Raw genomic sequence first — 20,251 nt, forward strand, 5'->3', positions numbered from 1 at the left:
GTTTGGCATCAGACAGTACATAGTTTTGGCATTAATGGTCCAGGTAAACTTCAGTGCCCAGACAAATACCTCTTATCTTTGTGTTTTTAAACACATAAAAAAGTAGAAAAGAACAAAAGATATTACTCAATGAGAAGCAGTCTATATCAGAAAGACGTTAGGATAAAAACCCAAACACTATTCCTTATAATAAAGGGAATGATATCTGATCACAATATACTCAAAACAGGTTATAAAATGTTTTAAATTTAACCCCAGAAAGGTTTATAAGATTAATTTACTTTGTATTTACAGTATATTTTAATAATTTCTTCTCCATTAGTGTGAGAACAGCTTTGTTTGTGATGCTTATCTATTAAAAAACCACAAATATTTAGTCTAACATTGCCTTTTACAGATTAAACATGGAAATAGAAAAAAGGGACCAAACTCACCTGCTCTGCAATTTGGTGCCTAATTTGTCAGTAATTCTCCCATTTAAGAGAGACAACATATCCAGAGCCAGGTCAGTGAACAAGCTAAATTACCTACTCTAGCCTGTTAACTCAATGGTGAGGCTTACTGTATCTCATTTTAAAAACATTCATGTTTTAAAAGGAGAAAACCAAGAACAGTGAGATCTAGATTGCTTAATCAAAGTGATGAAACAGAAATTGCTTTTGGAAATGAGCCCACTTCCAAAATGTGTGTTCCCACTCCTCTCTTTCTCTCTGTATTTATATAAAGAAAAAGAAATGCAATGTTTTTAAACTCAATTGTATATTGTAAGTTTTAAAGTTTGGATTTTTCTCCCAATAATTCAAATAGCAAATAAAATAAATTAATTTGTTTTAAAGGGAAGAAGCAAGGGCAGGGAAATCTCTTCATATGCATGACAATCACAGCAGTGCATTTCAGTAATGTTGGTATGACTGACATGTTTACAAAAATACAAAACAATAACTTAAACCCAAACGTGTTACATTTTTGGCCAATTAAGAGTAATTTACACAGCTCTAAGACCAGAAATTATTTTACATTCAATCAAGTTACTATATAAGCAAAAAGCAAGAACTGTGATAAATTGAGAGATAAACTCTTTAGCAGTACCAGAGCAATATCCCAAAACCAAGGTAAAACCATTTACTATTTTAAAACAATTGCTTTATATAGCCCTACAAGGATGAGTTTAAATCAATAAAGTGAAAAAGGACTGAAAGTCCATGTCTTTCTACAATAACTGTATTAAAGGTAGGATCAAATGGATAATGCTGTCTTCTACACAACTGATAACGCTTCAGATGGTTGTGACTAATGTCTGTGTCTTTTTCTCCCTCAGGTTTAAAGAGCAAGGGAAAGAATAGTTTCATCCACAATTAAAAAAATGATGGATCTAATGCAATCCAAGTCACCTCAAGCAAACATCCTGGTAACATTTAGATATTTGTCTGCAAAGGCAACACAGTTGCAACTACAGACAGTTCTGTTTTCTCTCCCAGCTTTTCTTGTCTTTCTTTCAGACTTACACTTTGAATATTCTCACATTACTGTATAATTTCCAAAAAACATTAATTATCACTGGGAATTATTTTCTCAATTGCATGGAGAAAATGCTTTCTTTTCTACCAGACTCTTTTTCAAACCACACTTTAAAAAAAAAAAAAAGTATCATCATACAATTTTGGGTTTACCCACTGTTAACTCATGCAGGAAGAAAAATCCCAAGTATCTCATATTCAGTATAGAAGATCATGTTTGCTTGATGCCTGAAGGCTCTTGACTGAAGTTTGGGCTTTTAAATGAAACATCTTCAGTGTGCCATTACAGCTACACAAGCCTAAGTACTTGAAACAGCCCAATCAAACAGCAATTCTTGCATTCATGCATTCAAAATGAAAACACTTACTGCCTAGACTGCAGTTCCACTGATAGCTAAATCTAGCTAATGGTTCACTGCTGAAAGAGGAAGGTCCTTTTTTCCCCGTTCTCCTTTCTTGGTGCTTGTTCCCTTTTCCTACCATACGTCCTTCTTCACATCTACCTACTCTCACTTCCACAGTCCTATCTCTTTTCTCACAGCTACAACAGCTATTATCACACCTTCTAGTGAATCAATTAATCTCACTACAATGACAGAAAGCTGTATTATTTTTGCCATTTGTGTTCTTCTGTTTTGCAGAATGAAATGACTCCATGGAAGAGCCAAACAAGTACCTGAACCAGAAAAATTAAGTAAGAAAAATGCATGTCATGAGTGTAGATTTGGGGAAGATGAGAGCAGGTAAATCCACTTTACAGTGTCAGGATGCTACATGTATTATTTAATACTTTTTCTTGACCACCAACTCAGCTCCTCCTCAGAACGCTTGTTCATATTAAGTGTAATATATAAAACATACTACATACATGAACATATGTGTATGTGTATACACTAAGTACCAGATTCAATTATTAAGGCACAAGGACCAGATTAACAAAAAGACTTCTCGAGCTACTGAATACAGAATGCATTACAAGTCTTACCCTTTTACCTCCTATTATTTTGCAAGTTTCTCCTTTCAAGCAGAGATCTAGTCAGAGGAAGAAATGGGGGTAGATTAAGAAGCTGCCAAAGAAAATTATAAACAAAAAAATCCGTTCTTGAAATCACAACAAAAAAAGTGTTAAACATGCCAGAAAACTTTACCAAATAAATAGGTTAAAAAAAGGGAAAAAAAAGTAAATAGAATTTACTCTGGTAAATATTTAATATTGTACTACATATCAGTGAATTTCAATGGACCTTAACTTTAAATAAAGTTATTTTATCTAGATTTAAAAGAAAATATACAACCCCCTGCAGAAACAGAAGAAAAAGGATGTGCAGTAAAAATGGTAATCAGAAGTTTGGAAGGGAATTTTCCAGTATTCCCCTAAAAACACAAAATTTAAGCTTGCCTACATTTTCATCTCCAACTGGTGGCTAGCATTTCTGTAACATGTACTATGTCTCCAAGGTATTCACAGCAGCGAATATTCATCACGTTCAATCTAATACTGCTTTTTATCTTAAAAAATCATAAATAACTTTGTAAATTGTTTGGCCAATTACAAGGAAATAATTTGAATAATGGATACTTCGAAAGAATTGATGAGTTTTCAAATGCCTTTAATGTCAATATGAGATTAAATGAGAAAGACACACACAGCCTCAAACACCTGCACACAACTCAGCTTTTTTTTAGTGCTGTACCTGTCTTGTGCTCACTGATTTTTTTAACATAAACATGCTGGTTCAATTGGATTGCTACAGCACTTCCTACAGTGCTGTACCTTAAGAGAATAGTGTTGAAGAGTCAAATAATGTAGCCAAATTAGATAGCCCTTTGCAAAAATAGCTTATAAATAGTTATTATTATCTAAAATAAAGATGGATGGTCCTGTAGTACTAGTATTTTTTTTTTCAGATCTGTACATTATTATTCTCCTGGTTCTTCCAAGAGTCAGTTTTCTTTATCATCATTTTGACCAAAGTACATGCACTCTTCCATTGGCAAACTTAACTTAGTACTTAGCAAATCACCTTCTACAACTACTAGAAGACATCTAGTGTGAATTAGTCCTTCCTGCTGAATCTCTCCTTTTAAAGTTAACAGGGTCAATTACATTTTTGCAATTAAAACTGGCAGCTTCCATAATTTTTAATGAGTTCAAAAACATGATTTCAGTATGAAAAAAAGAATCAAAATATTGAAAAGCTCCACATTAAACTATTACTAAAGCTCTAACAGCAATGGCCAAATGCTACAATCATAGAAAAAAAAAAACAACAAACAAACTTTCTCTATCATCCAGGTACAGCAATGAACTGCTCTTTAGAGAAAAATCAGTAGTAATAGGAACTTGAAAGACTTAATTAGTTGTACGTTACTGTAGCTCACATTCAGGTGATGTATCTCATTAATATTGTTCACAAAACACATAAGCCCCAAACTTCACTGGAATTTGAACCTCCATCTTTGTCCCTCTCAACCTTTGTGATCCTATGAATCCATATCTTACAAGTTGCAAGGAAAGGGACAAAAAGAAAAAAAAAAACATAAGAAGGTCTGGCACAGCCACTCCATGTGATACCTGGCAGGTGAAGCTGTCCTCTTCAGAACAATATGAAAACCAGAGAAGGAAATAAAAACAAGAGCATTAAATACAGCAGTAAAGCAAGCATTTTGGGGGAAGCAGAAGTGTGCTAAATATTACTTCCCCAATTTAGGATCCAAAACTACTTAGCTGCCCATCACAATGTGACAGAAAAACAAAACCTTGAAGTTGATGCTTGCAAGCACAAGCAACATCCACAGTCAGACTCGTAATACATGGGCTAAAACTGCTAAGGATCTTCTTGGAAAAAGTGAGCTAGAGTAAGGATTCCAACAATTGCAATTCATTAAAATTATCAAAATTTAGTTCAGCTCAGATACTAACATTACTCTTCCAGCCTGCTTTGTATGACTAATTATCACAAAAGTTACTTGAGATTATTTTGAATAAAAGTGATTCCTTCATGTTCGTGTCCACCTTAGTCCTCCACGTAAAACCGCCAGGTTTTCTATCTATAATTTCTCAATGAAATCTTGTTTTCAACTCCTGCAGCTAAGACACAGTCCTGAGCAATAATACACAATGAAGATTGAAAGAGAAAGCATTCCGGATGCATGATTTTGTCTGAGTATCTGAGGAAACAATAATTTCCTCTTACATTCAAATACATTGCTTTTCCCTTGAAAAGTAACACAGTAAGAAGAGTATCTCAAATAAGGGTGAGGAAAGCACCTGATATTACAGTATCCTTTGAAAATTAATTCTTGTTAGCAATCACAAAACTATAATTTTTGTCTATATCTTGAATATCTTTGTTTCCTGACCACACAAGCATGAAAGCAGCTATCTCCAGGATAAAGTTGTTTTGCAAACTGCAAGAGAAGTAATTACTTTTACTTTCCAATACAGCGGTGACATCTCCCATATAAAGAATGTGATACTTCATAGAATTTCTATGGGGTTTTTTAAATTTATCTTGCTTTCTATTGTTTATTTAATAACCAATTTGTTTTGAGACTGATGTAGGATATGCAACAAGATCTCAACAGATTCAGAGAGTGACAGGTAGCTGTATTCCAATACAGTCAACAGCTGGTCATACAGTTTCTTGATATGTATTAATGTCACGCATTTACATAAATCCTTCTCTTATAGACTTCACCACTGTAAAATCTCCAGCAGTGAGCACCGTGTAGGTATCTATGTGCAACAAAGCACTTACGGATTGGCTTCCAGCCTCTCTACCTCACTTACTCTCATGAAAGCTATATTCCTATGATATTCCTATTTATGCTATAGTGGAAACAGAAACATAGGTAATGACATCTTTGACACAGACTACATGGAAGTAAGTATAAGAAGGGGGTTTTTTAGGGTTTGTGCTTGTCAAACATTTTGTGAGCCAATAAAAATAATTCCATGCAGAAAAACCAGTTGAGTTTTTATGTTTTGGTTTGGTTTTGCAGAGGTTAATTTTCTATTGAGAAAGAGCCAGTTTCTTCTTCTTTCATGAAGACAGAATCTCTTGCTTTACTGCAGCTGTGGCAGCACAAGTAATCACACCATGAGGAATGGTCTGGTCCAGGTTCCTCAGCCTTTGATTCAGCATTTGAACCATGATGGAGATTAGACCAAAACTGCAGTCTGGATCCTGGACTCTGACAGAGCAATACCCTTGGATAGGAACTGGAAAACCAAAGAAGCCACAAAAAAAGAGCTTTGAAAGCTACGTTAGTCTGCTTTTCACATGACAGCCACTTGGTTTTAGACTTCAACCAGAAAGCTCTTTTGTTTTGAGAGAACACACTTCAGGTATACTTCTGAACTCTACTACCTCAAAATTAAAAACCACTTATAATTTGTCTTGCGTATCTCATAACATGAATCCAAAGCAAATACTAGGACAGGAGAACTTCTCAGTACATAAAACTGATGTCTTTTCTCTCTCAGGGGCATTTTACTTAAAAATAGTTGAAGTACTAATGTCAAAGTTGGTGTGTTCATAAATTTCTTGGAACATCAGGACTTTGAACTCCTTCAATCTGAAATTACAAAGGAACTACTAGATTAAATGGAAGTTGCATAATCAGCCTGAAAAACACTTTCTAATACAAGATACCTGAAAGATAGTAAATTAATCCTCTAAAAAAAACGTACTTCTTGCCTCTAAAGAAAATCTCTGTACAGTTAGTGAACTATTTAAAATAGAACAACCAGCTTTCTAGGTAGGCAGCAATGAGCTAAATTTACTAAATATGAGTTAAAATTATGCTCTTCCAACTAGTATAAACTTATTTTCTTTTCTAGTTTGTAACTAGAAATGAAATCATGCACAAAAATTATGCTTCCGCTTACAGAGGAAGAAGTGTAATTAAAAGCCAACTTACCCCTAGGTATGCAACAACAATAAAACCTCACTCCATAGTAAGAGGACTTCAGAAAAATTAAATTCTCCAGCAGATTTTTAAATCTCTTTATTAGTACTCATTGGAGTGGAACTGAAGTCTAAGAACCCACCAAAAAATCCATTTGCATCTACTAAGATCTTCAAGCATGTTATAATGCATAAATTACTATAGCTACTGTGCTGTTAACAGGTTAACATTTTAACTGGCTCCAACTAATGCCAGGTTGTAGTCTGGTGAAAGGAAATTCTACTTCAGATTCAACCCTTCTGGTGGCAGCCTCACCGCATGAACATACACCAATAAGATATTCCACTGCATCACAACAGGAATAGCCTATTTAGTCTGCCTGTAAAAAAAGACAAACCCACCTTTCCCCTCCATCACTCACAAGCAGTTAAGTGTCTGGAAGCCCTTTTAACATCTACAGCTTCAAATGCAAAGAAAAGTCTATTTAAAGAAATATTTCCATTTCTAAATTGCCTGTATTAAAGACATCTAAATATCCTCTGTGATGCTCTCCTTGACAATGTTTGGACAATCTTTACAATTTTAAATTACATTCAAACTTTAAGCATGTTGCAAAGCTTAATGGAAACATCTTGAATCTAATTTCTATAAACCTAACATGAGGAGAGATGACATTTAAAAAACAAGCAAAGGGAGGAACCCATAAAAGCAACAACATAACTAGCAGCCTGGAACAATGGCCCTATTAGGAAATCATGAAAGAACTGGCTTTCAATTAATACAAAAAACTAAAGGATATAATGTAAAATAACATAAAATAATGACTGGCAGTGAGCTATTTTTCCTAACACCTAGCTTCCTCTCATACCACAAAGAAAAATGTAGCACCAGCCAGTGAATTTGGAAGAAGAAATTCAAAATTAAATATATAAAGTGTAATTAGCTGTAAGTGACCATTTTACTGATGATTGCAAAAAAAGGTTAGTTGCTTATGTAGGAGTTACCAAGGGCACCAACGGCTTCTGGCTGTTCCCTAATAACGCACTGCACAACTTTTTTGGTGGTTGTTTTGTCTTTTCTTAATAATCTTCATCTGCTATATCTGTTGCTGATTGCTTTTACACATAACATCTCAGATTAAATGGACCATATCCAATCCCGGCTTTCAACCAAAATTCTTCAGACTGTGGAATTTGTAGCTTATTCTTAACCACCATTGCTACTGGGATTCTTTCAATAAGTTTACTTTATTTAACTTTTGTGCAGGCATGGAAACAGAAATTTTATTTTTAGCTCTGGTAAATGAAAAATATTAACTTGCAGAACATTCCATTCCTCCTGCAATTACATGTTGAAAATGGAAATGAAATGTAAGTCTCAGATCATGTGTTACTGCAGCAGTACTTCATTACTTAAAGAATGAGATTTCAAAAGCTTAGTGATCATTTCTATGCTAAAATCCCCAAAGGGTTTGAAAACTTGGATGGCCTTTTGTCACTCCACCTTCAGTACATTAATTTACAGACACTGCATGATTTCCCTTCATATCCTGTTTATGTATTTGAAAGAATAAGAAACATTTTTTGTACCAAACAGTAGTCCTATCAAGACTTCCAGTATTTCAATCAAGCCGTATTTTCCTAGTGAAATAAGAAGCCCTACAAACAAATTTGTAAACTATGGCATTTCAACAACAAATGTCAGAAATGTACTTAAAACCCATTTGTGCCAAGTTTCGAAGCTCTTAAAAAAGGACAGTTATATTCCTTTTGTCATTGCCTATGGTATCTGAATTTATTTTTAGGCTTTTAAGGGAAGCCTTATTTAAAATAAATTATAAAAGATCTCCCATGCAAAATCTAAAAGGGCCTACAGAGCAGGTACAATGGAGATTGTATACTTGTATACATACTGTTGATCTTCGTGCACATTTATCCTGCAGCATAATGTTAAAGTAAGTGATAACTGAAGAGATTTGGAAAAAAATTACAAAATCAAAATAATAACAATCAAGAGTTTTAATATGTTGTCTATCACTTTCTAATAGTGTCTAGTAAAAAAGTAAAAAAAATTCAAATACTGAAAGTTTAAGGTATTTTAAGTTCTCACATTTCATAACTAAAAATATAAAATGCTTTGCTTAATATACTTTTATTAAATTATTTTAAATATATAAGTAAATAAAATATAGGCAGCCTTACCATTTTAAGCAAAATATTACTTCTTTATTAATAAGAGGTCTCATGATTACACAATGCACAACTGCTAAAAATTATTATATCCAGTTAGATCACAAACCAAACACCTAAATAAAAAAGCAAGCACAAAAAAAGGAGAATCAAATCTTACCCATTTTTGAAATATAAAACATGTGCTCTTTGAAGTCCTGTTTCCAGGAAAAAACCAAGTTCTTGTTCATGTGCAGTGGGCCCTGGCTTAGGGCTTCTGTTTTGTATGTTGGCATTAATTGCCTAAAACAACAAAACAAAACACAAACAAACAAAAAACAGGAAAAAATTGTTTAAAAAAATATCAAGCTTTGATGATTTCTATATAGAAGATAATATCTTATATGGGAGAAATCTTTTCATTTGTAGGCAGTGGCTAGTAGAATATCTCTATCCTTACCTCCATTCCCACCCAAATACAACTTCTTTGATGTTGGCTAAACCCTTAAAGGCAATTTCTTCACCAAGCAGACATGCCACTAAGAAAAACTTTATAATACTTTTTCACATATCTTTTTTTTGTGTGTAGAATGGTATGCAAAAGAGAAGTATATGAACAAGCATATTTGCAACCTTATTCAGTAGCAGGTGGTGATGGTATTCAAAATCTAATACCATGAAAGATGAGAAAAGACTGCTGCAGAAAGCAGTAAGATGATTAAAAGCGAACTCCAGAGTGATTTCCAAGAAACTATTTAGAAATAACTGAATGTGTATTACAGCAACATTAAAAATGCTCTCTCAAAATGAAAAGCTATCAGCTCTCATTTGTTTTCACATTCCCTGCACATAGCCTACTAGCCACTAAATAACAAACAAAAAACCCAAAGCAAAAAACCCTCAGAAAACATAAATGTGTATTAATTTAAAAAACAGCATAAATTACTTTTCTTTCCACTATCACATCAAAGTTTTCTTTCCCCTTAGTTTTGCATGTGTGACCCTAACAGTCTCTAATAACCCCCTCAAAGACAACTCCCAATGACTGGCATGAGGCTTGTAAGCAATAGGCCTGAAAATGAGGGTCAGGTTGATACTGCCTCCTTGCTTCATTCTAATAGTATTCACAAGCCAGAGAATGGAGCCTCAAGTCCATTGTGTTTTGTCCAGACATATCTCAATATCTAAATAAGATGCAGTAGTGTCTAACACCTGGAAACAAAGGGAACCACAAATTTTCTTCTCTGAAAAGCTAGTAAGTATATACATCCACTTAACGTATTCTGACATGTGTTTGAAAGACACCATAATCCCATGTTCATTCATGTTACCACAGGGTAAAGATGCCACAGATTGGCATCTTGAATACACATAGCTGTTCAGAGGAGCTCTGTCAATTACTAGCACTATTTTCTAAGAGGTCAGAATAAGAGAACAGTCAGAAGAACAGCTATCAGATATCCATTAAAGCACACTAGTTAATTGTCCAGTGTGCACTTAAGTCCTAAGAAAACAAATATTAGACATCTTTTCAGCTAAGTTACCAAATGTTGGTAACACCACATCAAGGAAAGATGAGCCACACAGTTCTTCAATTAAGTAAATCACCCCAGCTTACCCTCTCTATCTCCTGAAGGTACAGGAGAGCAATATCCCCAGATTTCTCATAGCATGTAACAATTTCTTGCTCACGGTCCACATGGAGGTTGCTAGCCGAAGAAGAAATTGGCAACTTCTCAAGACACAGACCTGGGAAAAAACAACAAACAACCAAAAATTCAAATGAAGCTTTAAAAACTAATGTCATATAATTATGTCCTAAAAAATAGTCCAGACTAAGCGCCTTTGATCAGGAGAAGAAACAAAGAAAACAATAAAACTATCAAAATCTTATGAAGGTATGGCCCTCCAATACAAACACTAACAAATACATAAATAACAATGACTCCTCCTTAATAATTGTAAAATCAGAAGCAGCACTTTTGAAAGCAATTTTTAAAATGACAATCTACTATAGCACCTATTGTCTTCCTATACCAGTTTTAAATTACTGAATACATGTTCACTTTTCCAGAGTGATCATAGAAACCAAGGCAGTGTGAGGAAAGACACTCAAGGTAATACTAAACTTAGTAACTGTGCATGGCAGAAGCACCTCTAAAAACAAATACATTAAAAAAAAAGGGGGGGGGCTTAGGAAGCATAATTTTTGTACTTAAACTTAGTAAGAGGTACCTCAATCTCATCAAGGCACAGAAGTCTTTTCCTTTTTCCTCTCAAGACTTCATGTAGCAAAAACATTATTTGGTGTTTCAGGGGGAAAAAAAAAAAAAAGCAATTGCTTGTCTCAAAAACTCAACAACTCATACTAATCAATGCTACTTCCTACACAAGCCACTTCTACTGCTGTTTTCAAGACAATTAAAGAAAACAGGCTGAAAGGACCTCAAGATTAATCCATCTATCTGACCCAGGAATTGACCAACCCCAGACACTTGTCTGACCTGTTCTTACAAGCCTCTGATGACAGGGGTGCCTTGGCCTTCCTATGCAATTTATTGTAGAGCTCAACTTTTCTCACAATCAGTATTTATTCCTACTGTCTGGATCCCGCTCCTTAGATTAATCATTCCTAGTCTTCTTCACATTATTCCCTTCTCAGATTATTCCCTTCTCTAAAAACATTTTTTAAATGCTTATCTAGAGAAAAAGAGAGATGTGGTTGCAACAAAGAATGTCAATTCTCACTTCTCTTTTCATGCTTACTTGACAACGAATCATTTTTATCTCCTCTGGACACTCTCCAACTGGTTACCTTTATCTTGCCTCACTGTGCTAAAACTGGCTACGAAGCTCCACTTGAGCCTCAACAGCACAGAACAGAGAAGATTAAAGATAGCATGTTTTGTTATAGGATACTTAAAAAAACCAAAACAAACAAAGACAACCAACACCAACAAACAAAGCAGCAGAACTTTAGTGCCTTCCCTAACATATTAGTAAAATATTCTCTCCCGCTTATGACCTGCAGCAGATCATATTCTGCAAGCCAACTGTCTCATCAGCTAGGTTAATAGGGTTAGATGAAAGGTCGGACTGGATAATCTTACAGGTATTTTCCAACATGAACGATTCTATGAACAGTTACCCTATCTTTTATTTATTTGAATAATTTTTTGTATTTGAAGGGTAGCACTTTACACATGTTCTTAATAAATTTATTTCAGGTCATTCTTTCAGCTTGTCAGCAGTAAGGGCTGATCCTAAAATGCCTTCAATTGCTCCACATTAATATGATTCACAATTCAAAACACCATATTATCAATTCATCACCCAAGGGTTTGAGAATCCATTGCTGGGGAAAAAAAAATAAAACCACCAACAAAACACAGTTACGCTGGTGCTTCAAACTATCTTCAGGTTTGTCAAAGTTAAAAAGGAAAAAACCTACCAAAGAGGAACACACATCTCTTCTCTGAACACCTACTTATTAATCCAGCCAATAAAATCATAACAATATTTGGGGATTTCTTGTAATATCATCTGAGATAACTGTTGTGAAATGACTGGTCAGACTTTTCCTCTAAACGTAACGACATTCAAATCTCTGCATTTTCTTAAAAGGACAAAATACACTTCTATAATATTTTTAAACAGAAGAGATTAGTATTTTCACAGATGCATTTGTTTCCTACAAACCACGTGCCGTGTGCCAGCCAACTCCTGTACAGCCCTTTGACATCAAAGAAACTTCTGGACAGGCTGAAAAAGTTCCAACTAAAGACAAGAGCTAGGAAAAGGACTGATAAATGTTGTAGATCTTGGAGTGAGTGAATCTTTGATGAACACTCCCCACTGCCCACCAGTATACGGAGTGGTCATCAAGGAAGCTGTTTGCTCAGGAGAAAGAAGGTGACTCAACTACAGAATTTATATTTAATTGTTTTGCTGCATACTGTCAGGATTGCTTCTACAAGCACTTCTAAGGAAAAAAAAAAAAGACCAGGCTCCACTGTCACATTGGTTCTTCCCTTGACTTCAGAAAAAAAGGCCAGAATAAGTAATTTTCATTTTGGCTCCACTTTTCCTCCATCTCCTGACTCTGCCAAAGGCAAGATTCTGAAGATATTCTAAAGATTCAGAAGAAACTAAGAACAAGAAAAACATAACACCAAAACACACAAATCCTAAAGAAGCCTATTTTATTAAGAAGGAAATTACTTTCATTCAGTGTTTGGAGCAGCACTGAGGAGAGAAGGCCAAACCTCTGGGTTCCTCCCAGTTCCTGCTCCAGAAGGGTAGAAGTCATAAAAGTAGACTGGGGAAAGACAAGCTTTAACAGACAAAGTTTGAAGTACCTATGGCACACACTTCCTAGCTGTGGTCTGCAAACTGCTTGCTGACAGGCTGCAATGTTTGCACAGCAATATAGGAGGAGAGAACTTAAGTTGAGTTCTTGACCCATTGCTTAATGAGGCTAGAGATCCCTGGCATAATTACCAAAACAGCTTTCGTTTAGCATTCTTCCATGAATTGCTGCTTGGTGTCTGCTGACACAGGCTAGCAGTGCACAAGATCACATTACAATTGTACATAATTAAAGTTAAGTGGCAGCATCTTTTGCTAACTTCAGGGTAGCAATTCACATGCAACTGACAATTCCACTGAACCTAATGAGTATTTCCCTGTTTCTGTAAATAGAACTAATTAATAGCCCATCATTTCACTTGGTAAATGCAACATTAAATTTGAATATGGGTCAGCAGCAGTAAAGAGACTCTCACCTTACTCAACATACATAATCTAAATATAAACACAGTTATTTGAACAGTCAATATGAGACATCAAACAGCCTGCAGCAAAAAGGCTACAATCCTGCAATATCACAGTCTAATTTACAGATTATATCCCTCACATACCTAACAATAATTTTGTACTCTAATACAACACAACCGTCTTGACAGATACCTGGAGTAGACTACTAATCTATACACTATAGTAAATACAAACACAATTTCTTAACTAAAATTACATTTACAAAGTTGCAGACTAAGAAATGTCAGACCTTCAAATTGCTATGTTCATCTATTTGTAGAAAGCATTTGTAGAAAGTTTCACTAATACGTAATTATAAACTCTTTTTTCAATTATGTCTCTTGACTTACGCAGCAGTATCAGAATCATGTTAACTATTATTTCAATAAGCTTATTTACTAGTTAAATATATACTTGTTATTTCAGAGTTACTGAAAAATTGCACATCCCCCAAATTAACACTTCAATATTCCACACTGCATTCATCTCCTCTTTGCTTCCACAAGCAAATAAAAATTGTTTAGAAACACAGGAGATGTTTCTTTGCATGGTATTTGAATAATGCCTATGTGTGCTTTCCAGTATATTACTTCATTCATATACTGCTGAAAACTTGCAGAAACTTAATTGTCCTGTTCCCAGAAGCCATACCCCTAGGAGAATACTAGCTTCAGCCACCATTAAAATGTATTCTAAATATATGCTTCTATATGGTTAACAGCACATAAAGTATTTTTTCTGGGTGGTCTTATAAAAGAAGGGAGTAGGAAAAGTTGGAGCTAGCAACATAAGGCTCATGTGAAAAAGGGGAAAAAAAAAAAAAGAGTCAGACATATACAGTCTTTAATTCTTTATGAATTCATACTTGCCTTATTTCAGCTCTTCATAACTTAAGATTTCTTCAGTCTCTGAATTGAGCGTTGCAAATTAAACTGATCTACTGAAGAAAGTAAACAGATACTAAAGAGACAAAATTAACCTATTATAACAAGAGAACCTACTCATCAGAAGGTAGGCATTCCTAAATAGATAGTTCAATATAAAGTATGTAATACAGACATAAATGTCCAAAACCCCTCTACACTTCACTGCGAGCTGAGACTTACCACCACAACTTCAAGACTGTTCTTCCCGCCTCCTCCCCCTACCCAGGCTCACTTTGGAGCTTTGCTCTTGCTGCATAAGACAGCTCTAATAACCAGTAATTCTGTCCAAGCTACACCTGTGGCAGAAGAAAAGAAAAGAAAAAAAAACAAACAACAAACTTTTTTCCTCTGCTACTTCATAAAACTTGATATTAGAGGTATGAGCTGTTCCTGTGACCTATTATCTTAAGTGCTACTACAAAAGAAAGAAAGGTAACAGCTTCAGGGAGCCAGCTCCAGCAACCTTCATAGACCTGCTTTCAGCCTAATGCTTTGCCACAACAGTCATACGAAGCTGCACATCTCCTCAACAATGTCCTTCTTTTATGTCATTTTTTCATTCCCTTATAACACCATCCTTAAATGAGCTGGCATGTCCAACCATAGACAAAAAACGCTACAGGAAATTGTTTTCAGATGCTTCTCTATTTCTGTGTCAAATGTAATTTGACACATGGGAGAAAAAACTAACCAATGGATTCACACAAGTTCTCATGTTTTTGTAAATACTAAGCAGCCCACTGAATTGAAAAGCTCCATCTTTTCAGTTCTTTGTTCGGTACATTTAAAAATTGCGCTACTCAGTTTCTTCAAATAAGACTTTCAATCTAAAAAAAAATCTGTAATCAGTACCAAAACTATTATTTTCATACTCTACCCCACACAACACCTTCTACGTTGTCATAGAGTCATTACTCAGAAGCACAACACCAAAATCAGCTCTTGTCTTAAAGAAAACATTAAATCTAATCCAGAACTGTACTCTATTGGCATGCACACACAAAAAATCCATGCAATGTCAAAAAAGTATGCCTGTCGAATAAGCCAACCATGTAAGACTGTCCTCTACTACACTTCCATTTTTAAGTAGCGAATTTGAGGAAATGGTGAAGAAAGGCAGGAAAATACCAGAATTACACTACATTCTGTGTACTGCATGTTAGTCAACTCTTCACAACGTTTGCATGAGCAATATCTAGATAGTGCTCAGTTCCAACTTACACTAAATGAAGTTTATAAAGCTTTGCCTCATGCATCACTACCAGCAGAGGGTTTTGTTGTCAAAAGCCAGAAAAATCCAGAACCAAACAACTTGCCTTGTTGCACTTAATTTCTTTCCAAAGCATTTTTTTTCTCATCATTGTAAACAAATGCCTATGAGATTTTCAATCTGATGAAATACAGAAGTTCCTTATCACCACTCTAACAATTTTGAACATTTTCCCTAGGAGGAATGACAGACAGGAGGAACCACTTTCCAGCACTGTGGCCCTGTGATTCCCCACATGTCACAGGATGACAAAGAGGTGCATGTAAAGGAAACAGAAGGCAATGTTGTAGAGTTTTTTGTAGAATTTTGTTGAAATTTTACAATGTCGCATTTTGAAAAATCTACTGAGAAACTCTCTTCAGAAGATTTGAAGCAGCACTTCACTAACTATTTCCAAGAAAGAATAACAGTTATTTCACCTTTCTGGCTCGGTTTGAGAGCCTTTGAATCCTTTGCTTGACTTAGTATCATCCCATACTATGCCTCTCACTTATATTCTTCTAAATATGCTATCCTCAGCTAAAGTTGTAAGTAGCATGAACAATTAGAAGCATTATTTTAAGATACATGTGCATATTATTCACTTAGGTAACAGAAATTTTGAGGACCCCCTTTGTGAGTGCATAGCAGGCAGTAGATGGCTTTAGTTCTTTGGTTTGATGACCAAGTTATTTCAAGTTGAAGACTGAAGGGGTGCAAAGACATTAAATTTCATGTTCTGGACTGTTGTAATGAAGACTTTTGTAATGAAGACTATTGCAATTCAACAACATTTTTCAATGAAGTTTACAACCAACCAACCTGCGAGATAATGCATGGAGACACACTCACTCTGGAGAGTCTGAAGAGGCAGTAAGTTTTCCTTTTTATTTTTGTCATATCTTACTTTCTCACAACATAAAACATACAGACATATATTTTACATATGTGCACATACACATATAGATGCACACATACATAAATACACACACACCCTCTCCACAGTTGAGTAAGTCTTTGGGCATCTCTCTTCCCCTTCTTCCAATTCCATTTTCTCTCCCCACAATTGTCATTACTGCTGTTCCTCTTCCCCTTCTTTCTACCTATCAGTAGATAAAATTCCAGCTATATTTAGCTTGAACCTGAGCTTGGACTCATTTTTACGCTTTGTTGTATCCATACACATATGCTGCATCTTCCTTCGCTGTGAAGAACAGAAAGGCATACTTTGTATATTCCGCAAGCAAGAGTAAAATGGGACAGGGAAAGCAGATAGTTTCTACAGGCTTGTTGGCAACTGCTGACTGGCTAGGGTTACAGCATAACATGCTCATTTAAGTACCCTGTAACAACTGTAGAGGAAGAAACATCTGCTCAAGCATCCCACTCAGTCTATCACCTCTGAGGTTACAGAATGAAACCTCAGAGTGAGAAGGTAAGCACTTGCAGGCAGTCTCACTTTAACTAAGGAAAACAAATTAAGGCAAGTAAAAACTACCATTAGTTTTCTGCCCTGTGCCTTTGTCAGAAATAAGTACATCAGTATCTGAGCACTGCACAATAACATCCAAGACTTCAAATCCGCTGCAACTGTGTTTGCCCCGAATCGGATCAAAATGGGGCAACTAAAACCAGTAGGTTTAACTGCCTTTGCGCAGGTTGCTGGGCTGATGCTTGCAGACAGGCAGCACAGTCCCTCCTTGCCTAACAACATGGTGCTATGTTCTTGACTGCCAAAGAAACAAAATTTAAATCCTCACAAGAGCTTTAAGTTTATATAATCAGGTTATCCTTGAACTTGCAAGCAGAAATACAAATCCTAGTGAAGCACAAAATCCCTGTAAGAATAACAGGTAGTTAGGCAATACCAACAACCTCAATCCCCTCTGAAGAGACTCTGAATTCAGACTGAGAAGTTTTATAGTCCACTATTACAAGAAGAAAGAAGAAATTACCGGGGCAGAGGGGAAGAGAGTGAGAATTAACTGTACACTGTTCGGTAGAAACATATGCTATTTAGCTGTCAGTTATTATAAACCTATTTAGACTTTGAACATGAACAGAACCACAACAAAACCCCAATACTTAGCTCGGTGTGCTCTGACAAACTGGTAGCCAGCCACCCAGTAGAAGTGACCAAACTACTAAAGTCTTATCAAGGGTGGATCAGGCATGATATGATAGATTTCAATGTTTAAGTATAAAACTTGAAATCAGAAGCAAAAAAACTCCACCATGTCTAGGCAGAGGACATTCCAGAGTAGAAAATATACATATTTTGCTATATTCTAATAAATTATTTTTACATTTAGTAAAATTAATAATACGAATACTTCCTTAAAAAAATCCATGCCTTTATGTTTCAACTGTTATATATCCTTACGAGGTCAAATAAAACAGATCCAGAAGAGTTGAGTTCTGGGAAAGACTGAATTAAATTACTGGGATTCCTTGGAGATGTAAGCAAATTTAGGCATTTAAAGTTGATGAAGTCCAAAATTGCATTTTCATGGAAAGAACATGACAAATTCAACAGACATTCTCTTAGATTTAAAAAACAAAAACCAAACAGAAACCGCAATTAAAACCCAGGTGGAGGTCTATGCCTGCCAGACATTGCCAAAAACCCACGCAGATGCTGTGTAAGAAAAGTAGGCAGATTTACATCATCTACATCATTTACATCAGAAGAGCTCCCTATGTCTTCCTTTCTCATTTTCATCTAAATATTGCCCAGAATTAGGAAGCATCCTTTTGCCCCTGCTAGCAGTTCTCATATTCCTTGACATCTCTACAGAGAATGGTTCATGCTGTCTAACATTTCCTAGAGGCCTGCGCTGGTGCAAAACAGTCACTCTCTTTCAAGACTAATGTTAGAAATAACCTTCAACTAGATTTCAGTGAATGCTTTTGAAGTTTCTCATAAATTATGTTTACAGACTTTGATGCTCTGTTGCCATGAGCAAAAGGACATCTGCACACCCAAGCTTAAACACAGGAGACCAGAGCAAACATTTAGACACCCTACACTGTAACACACCTAGGGCACACAAACTGCCACTTTCCTCAACACACTGACCCAGCTTACGGTCTATTAATGAGTTTTCTAAACTGAAGTGGCACTGCCACCTTAAGACGCAAAGTCAGCATTACAATTTTCACTATACTAGACTAGCAAAAAAATGTATTTTTAAAATTAACTTCACTTTATGAATTTTTTAAAACAAGCTATTCAGGTGAGAAAAATTCAAAAATAAAACTGTGCAAGAAATGCACTGCTTTAAGTAATTTTAGCACGTTACTACTGTTTTTCTTAATTAAGTAGTTATTTAGTTAAGCAATTTAGCACAGGTTGAGTATTTTAACACTCAGTAAAAAGCATTACAGTGAAGCCCAGTTCCCCAGTTCTGTCCAAAGCAACTGCAAAACTGCACTACTTTTGTAACTCTTAACTTTCAGCAACTGTGATAATACTTTAGTAACTAGCCACAGTTACAGCAACATTTACATACAGAAGGAGACATCAAAAAAAGTGATGGGGTGATAGCGCAGAATATCAATTTAGGTAAAAGTTTTGTCAACCTAGCACAAACTCTGAATAATAAAAAGGAGCCAAGTCATCCTTTTATTTATTTACAAATGTGGCACTTCACTGCTGTGTTGATCATCTGCACACCAAAATATTATTTAATTACAAATTAATTTTTTAAAAACTATTTCTGTGTTATTACTCTGGAAAGAGCAATTTTACCTTTTGTAGAAAACGCTTCAGCAATCATCCGTAGCCTGTATGGTGGCACTGCAGCCAGCTGCAAGTCATCAACTCCCACTCTGGCATACGTGTTCAGAGCTTCTTTGTAATCACCTTCCACATAGTTTAACTTGGCCATAATTAGGTTAGCTTCTTGTAGGAATTCTGGCTGGAAGAAAGAGGCACAAGCACAGTTGAAAATAACATGCTATCAAAAATTAATTATAAATGTTCTGCAGTCTGGATACTCAATTTGCACAATTTCAAAGCAGAAACAGAAGAAATGTCTTGAAAAAGAGGATTCATGGAAGAATGAAGAAAGGAAGACAAATTAATACTCCCACAAATCACATGAAAGAAAACATTACAGATGACTGTAAAACAGTGTCCTTTTGATCTCTCAAGAGATGGACTCCGAGTACAGAAAAAATAAGCTCATGTAGTAGCTACAACACTTAAGTAAAAGAAGGGACAGAATGGCTAAGAACATCAAAAGTTTATGACAGAAAATGCTCTCAAGTATTAAGCTCACTTTCTGCACCTGCAAACACAACTTAAGGAACCCTTCCTGAATACTTAAAGAGACTGTTACTGAAATTTGTTTTGTATTTTGTGGTTTTTATCACTTCAGTTTAATGCACTACAGAGAATCATACAGTCATATACTCCAAGATAAACTTCCACTAAACAGGTTGTAAGCTCACTTAAGCATCCCAGAAGTTAATGACAATTTTCTTGTTCTTTAAATAAAAAAAGATTTGAGAAATTTATCTGAATAAAAATCCATGTAGAAACAAAGAGCCATGAAATAGCATATTTATCATGACATTCTGGGACTAGCAATCATAATAAAACACCACAGAAGCACTTTTAACCCTTTCCTCCATGATCAGCAGAATAGTCCACTCAAT

At 35.4% G+C, this 20,251-nt stretch overlaps 1 protein-coding gene across 6 annotated transcripts in view; it reads right to left on the minus strand.

The window, feature by feature from the left end:
* TTC7B (tetratricopeptide repeat domain 7B) overlaps positions 1-20,251 on the minus strand; it is a 215,422-nt gene that overhangs the window by 89,501 nt on the left and 105,670 nt on the right. For 3 of the 6 annotated variants that reach the window (XM_051622575.1, XM_051622570.1, XM_051622573.1), the window contains exons 3-6: positions 19,341-19,509; positions 10,218-10,348; positions 8,781-8,902; positions 8,344-8,367 (exon numbers count right to left, since the gene is read on the minus strand). The exons of 1 other annotated variant lie outside the window; for it this stretch is intronic. In XM_051622575.1, the coding sequence (XP_051478535.1) occupies positions 8,344-8,367; positions 8,781-8,902; positions 10,218-10,348; positions 19,341-19,509 (446 nt within the window). The remainder of the gene's footprint in view (positions 1-8,343; positions 8,368-8,780; positions 8,903-10,217; positions 10,349-19,340; positions 19,510-20,251) is intronic. 2 more of the 6 variants (XM_051622574.1, XM_051622572.1) reach the window with 1 other exon arrangement.

Source organism: Apus apus, chromosome 5 (assembly GCF_020740795.1).
Source record: "Apus apus isolate bApuApu2 chromosome 5, bApuApu2.pri.cur, whole genome shotgun sequence".
In the NCBI taxonomy this organism is placed as follows: domain Eukaryota; kingdom Metazoa; phylum Chordata; class Aves; order Apodiformes; family Apodidae; genus Apus; species Apus apus.